The 3,823-nt window shown below is 40.3% G+C and overlaps 1 protein-coding gene across 1 annotated transcript; it reads left to right on the forward strand.

Annotated features, from left to right (window-relative positions):
- The first annotated feature begins 298 nt into the window (after positions 1 to 298).
- LOC121937616 (asparagine--tRNA ligase, cytoplasmic-like) lies at positions 299 to 3,608 on the forward strand. The gene is made up of 4 exons (XM_042480946.1): positions 299 to 448; positions 1,001 to 1,132; positions 1,253 to 1,384; positions 1,783 to 3,608. The coding sequence occupies exons 1-4, from the start codon at positions 299 to 301 to the stop codon at positions 1,912 to 1,914; spliced, it is 546 nt and encodes a 181-aa protein (XP_042336880.1). The 3' UTR covers positions 1,915 to 3,608.
- The last annotated feature ends 215 nt before the right edge of the window (positions 3,609 to 3,823 follow it).

The raw sequence follows: 3,823 nt of genomic DNA on the forward strand, positions 1-3,823 counted from the left end.
TGGCTTTTTTTCTCATCTTCAGGTAATTTTCTTGTATCTTTTTTTTTTACTATATTTTTGTTAATTTTTTGGGTGGTGTCTTGTGTGAAGTATCTTATTTTCTTCCTCCTGTATCTTTGAAAGAAATCAAAACTAATTGCTCAGGTTTCAGAAGAGTTGAAGTTCATCCCACATATGGAAACAACAGCGGACATAATCTCCCCGGACACTTATTCACTAATTTTTCTGGAGCTTTTGCTACCTGCTCTTCATACACAGACTCAGTAGATATTTTGTATTTCTCTGTAATTTGATATGAATGTTAAAGTTTCCTTTGACTGTGTTATTTTTCCAGAACTTCAAACCTCCCAAGAGGCCGTTCAAGAGGATGGACTACTCTGAAGCCATCGAGTGGCTCAAAGAGCACGACATCAAGAAGGACGACGGCTCCTACTACGAGTTTGGAGAGGTGACCACACACACACACACACACACACACACATCCATCAGAATATCAAACACACACATCATTCTCCAAATTAGTTCTTGTCAACAGAGCTCCTGTAATAACTTGGTGGCCCAGAAATTACTCTGGATTCACCTCTGTAGTCCGGCTTATGTCCTCATCTCTCGTAGAGCTCTGACTGGGACCCGACCCCGACCCACGGCAGCAGTTTTGGGCCCCTAGCCTGATTAAAAACTCGAAATAGTGCTGTAAAAATAGGCCTACAGTCAAAGCTCTACATCAGATTCACTTAGAAATAAAAGGCTCAGCTCACCTGCAGTTTCCAGTCTCACCTGTAGAGGGCGTGACTGTCAGCGTTTATATTCAGTGTCAGAAACATGTGACCCTGGAGCTCCAGGTGTTTGTGTCACCACGTTCATCCTTTCCTTGTTCTGCAGGAACATTTTGTTTAATTTGATCTCTTTTGTAATTCTTGTTTGAATTGTAAATAAAGGTTCGTTTTGATTTGTGTGGCCCGAGTTTGATCCTTGATTCTGCGTTTGGACCCGTCTGCAGGACATCCCCGAGGCTCCAGAGAGGCTGATGACAGACACCATCAACGAGACCATCCTGCTCTGCCGTTTCCCGGCCGAGATCAAATCCTTCTACATGCAGCGCTGCGCCGACGACAGACGCCTCACCGAGTCGGTACGAGTCTTAAAGCTAGTCGAAGTTACCCTGAACAAAATGTGAAAAACGGGAACTCCACCTGTGGATGGATTTGGCGTGCAGGAACTCATTTTGTGTGTGTGTGTGTGTGTTTTGCAGGTCGATGTGTTGATGCCAAATGTCGGAGAGATCGTCGGAGGCTCGATGCGTACCTGGGACGCTGAGGAGCTGCTGGAGGGATACAAGAGGGAGGGAATCGACCCGACCCCGTACTACTGGTACACTGACCAGGTAACCAGAGTCTCTCTTCTTTTCTGCACCTCGGCTCGGAAAAGAATAGATAGTAAAATTTTGGGCTGATATCGATGTTTTAAAAGAACAATTTGGCTAATACTGACGTTTTGTTGTTTATTTTATTTTGGGGTATTTATTCTAATTTTTGTGCTAGGAAAACACTTTTTAAAAAATTATTTATTATAACAGTTATTCCGCCCTTTTTCACACAACCTTTAAAATGAGAACATCAGTCCGAAACGTTTGTGAAACAACACGAGGATCGCTCTCACGATGTTAGATGAACGCAGATATTTCTAAAAACGCAAACACCTCAGTGATGATGTTTTTTAACAGGCTGCTGTGTGTGTGTGTGTGTGTGTGTGTGTGTGTGTGTGTGTGTGTGTGTGTTTCAGAGGAAGTACGGGACGTGTCCTCACGGCGGTTACGGTCTGGGTCTGGAGCGTTTCCTCACCTGGCTGCTGAACCGACATCACATCAGAGACGTCTGCCTCTACCCACGATTCATCCAGCGCTGCCGACCCTGAACACACACACACACACACACACACACACACTCTCTCTCCCACACACATTCTGTTAGTATATCTGGACCTGGCATGTGGCAGCACCCTGCGAGCCGTAAAATCTGTCGCTACAATACTAAATCACAAAGAGTTGCGTGTTTTTTTTTTTTTCCTTTGGCTGTTTTTATTTAACGTATCAGACCTCAGCAGTTAAAGTCCCGCAGTGAGCTCCGTCACGTCTCACCACAGACAGCAAGAGACGCCACCTGCTGCGCTGTGCCTCAAACTTCACAGCCTCCTTAACGTTTGTTCTGACTTGAATCAGATCGTTTCTGCCTCAGCTCGTGTTCGCTGGCCGATTATTTAACCTGTCAGAAACACTGTCGTTTCCTGTGATTGTGTAAAGGTCCTGGAAAAACTGTAAACATGTCTCAAATGTGGTCTTGGATGCTGCTAAATAATGGCTTTTTCCACTTTAAATTCAATTTTTTTCATCAACTTACTGTTTATTTTATTCAAATTATCCATAGGAGTTTGTAAAAACGAACATTAAAATGAAAAATCACTAAATTAAAGCAGCATAAATGTACATTTTTAAGTGTATATTTGCAAATTCCTTTGGAAAATTATTCAAAAAAACATTATGATACTGTTTAACGCTGTTCCACCTCAACTTTCTGTTTATTTTATTAAAATGATCCATAGGAATTTGTAAAAAATGTAATCAAAAATGAAAATTAATCAAATTAATGCTGCATAAATATACATCTTTGAGTTAATATTTTTAAAAAACCCATTAAGTTGCTGTTCCACCTCAAATTCAGATTTTTCGTCAACTTACTGTTTAATTCAAATTATCCACAGGAATTTGTTAATATGAACTTTAAAAGGGAAATGTATTAAATGAAAGCAGCATAAACGTACATTTTTAAGTTAATATTAGCAAATTTCTTTGGAAAAATTATATATAAAAACACTAACTCAGTGTTCAACTGTGCAGCTTTTTTCCTCAGCTGGTATTTCGTCCATCGTCATCGGCTTTTAAAAGTCTTAGAAACTTAAACATAAACCGATGGAGCGAGCAGACATGTTTTTTTTAAACGTCACAGCATATTTGGGACGTAAGTAGTCACATCCACTCAGAATAATAATTAATGAAATAATTCTGAGATGAGGACGTCATAATTACGAGGTTAAGTTTCCTTTTTTTTAAACAAAATGCGATGCACTTCTGTAGAAAACGTAGAAAATGTGCAACAAATGTTCAAATGTCAGCGATGGATAAAAAAACATTTGCGTCCATATTTATCCCACAAAAATATCTGCTGTGATAAGTCTGTCAGTGACTCGTAATATTTTCTGTCCATTAGTTTCGGTGTAAAAACGGTAAAGTGCATCTGAACCTCACACACACTCCGCTCCTCATCGTTTTGGTGCCGGGTGACGTTTATTCTCCTCGTTTGTTCGGTTAAAACCTAAAATCACAGAAACGTCAGCGCTGCTGTGGTGCACTTTTCATGTACGTGGGAACATTTTACCTGAAAGAAACAGCCGGGGCTGCAAATCAAAGGTGGAAATATGACGCTGGCTGCAGCGTCTCCGTCAAACTGACGTGATGATTTAGGAATGAGACGTCGGCCTCATGTTTGTATTTTCTGCCTCTTCATCTGAAGATATTCAATAAACTGCAATTCAATAAATGTGACTCAAACCGATGGTTGTCTGAGCGGTTTTCTTCTAGTTGGGTGTTACCATTTTTTTTTTTTTTTGATCATTTGTGGGGTTTTTTTTTTCAGAAAATACTTCTTCAGACTTTTCTTTGAATGATTGCTAATGCCAAAAACATCACTCACCCGCCGAGTATTTAATTTTATTATTAACTCTCTGAAACATGACATCACTTTTCGTGCTCCTTTCACAGGTTTTTAAA

This window comes from Plectropomus leopardus, unplaced genomic scaffold, assembly GCF_008729295.1.
Source record: "Plectropomus leopardus isolate mb unplaced genomic scaffold, YSFRI_Pleo_2.0 unplaced_scaffold26855, whole genome shotgun sequence".
Lineage (NCBI taxonomy): Eukaryota > Metazoa > Chordata > Actinopteri > Perciformes > Serranidae > Plectropomus > Plectropomus leopardus.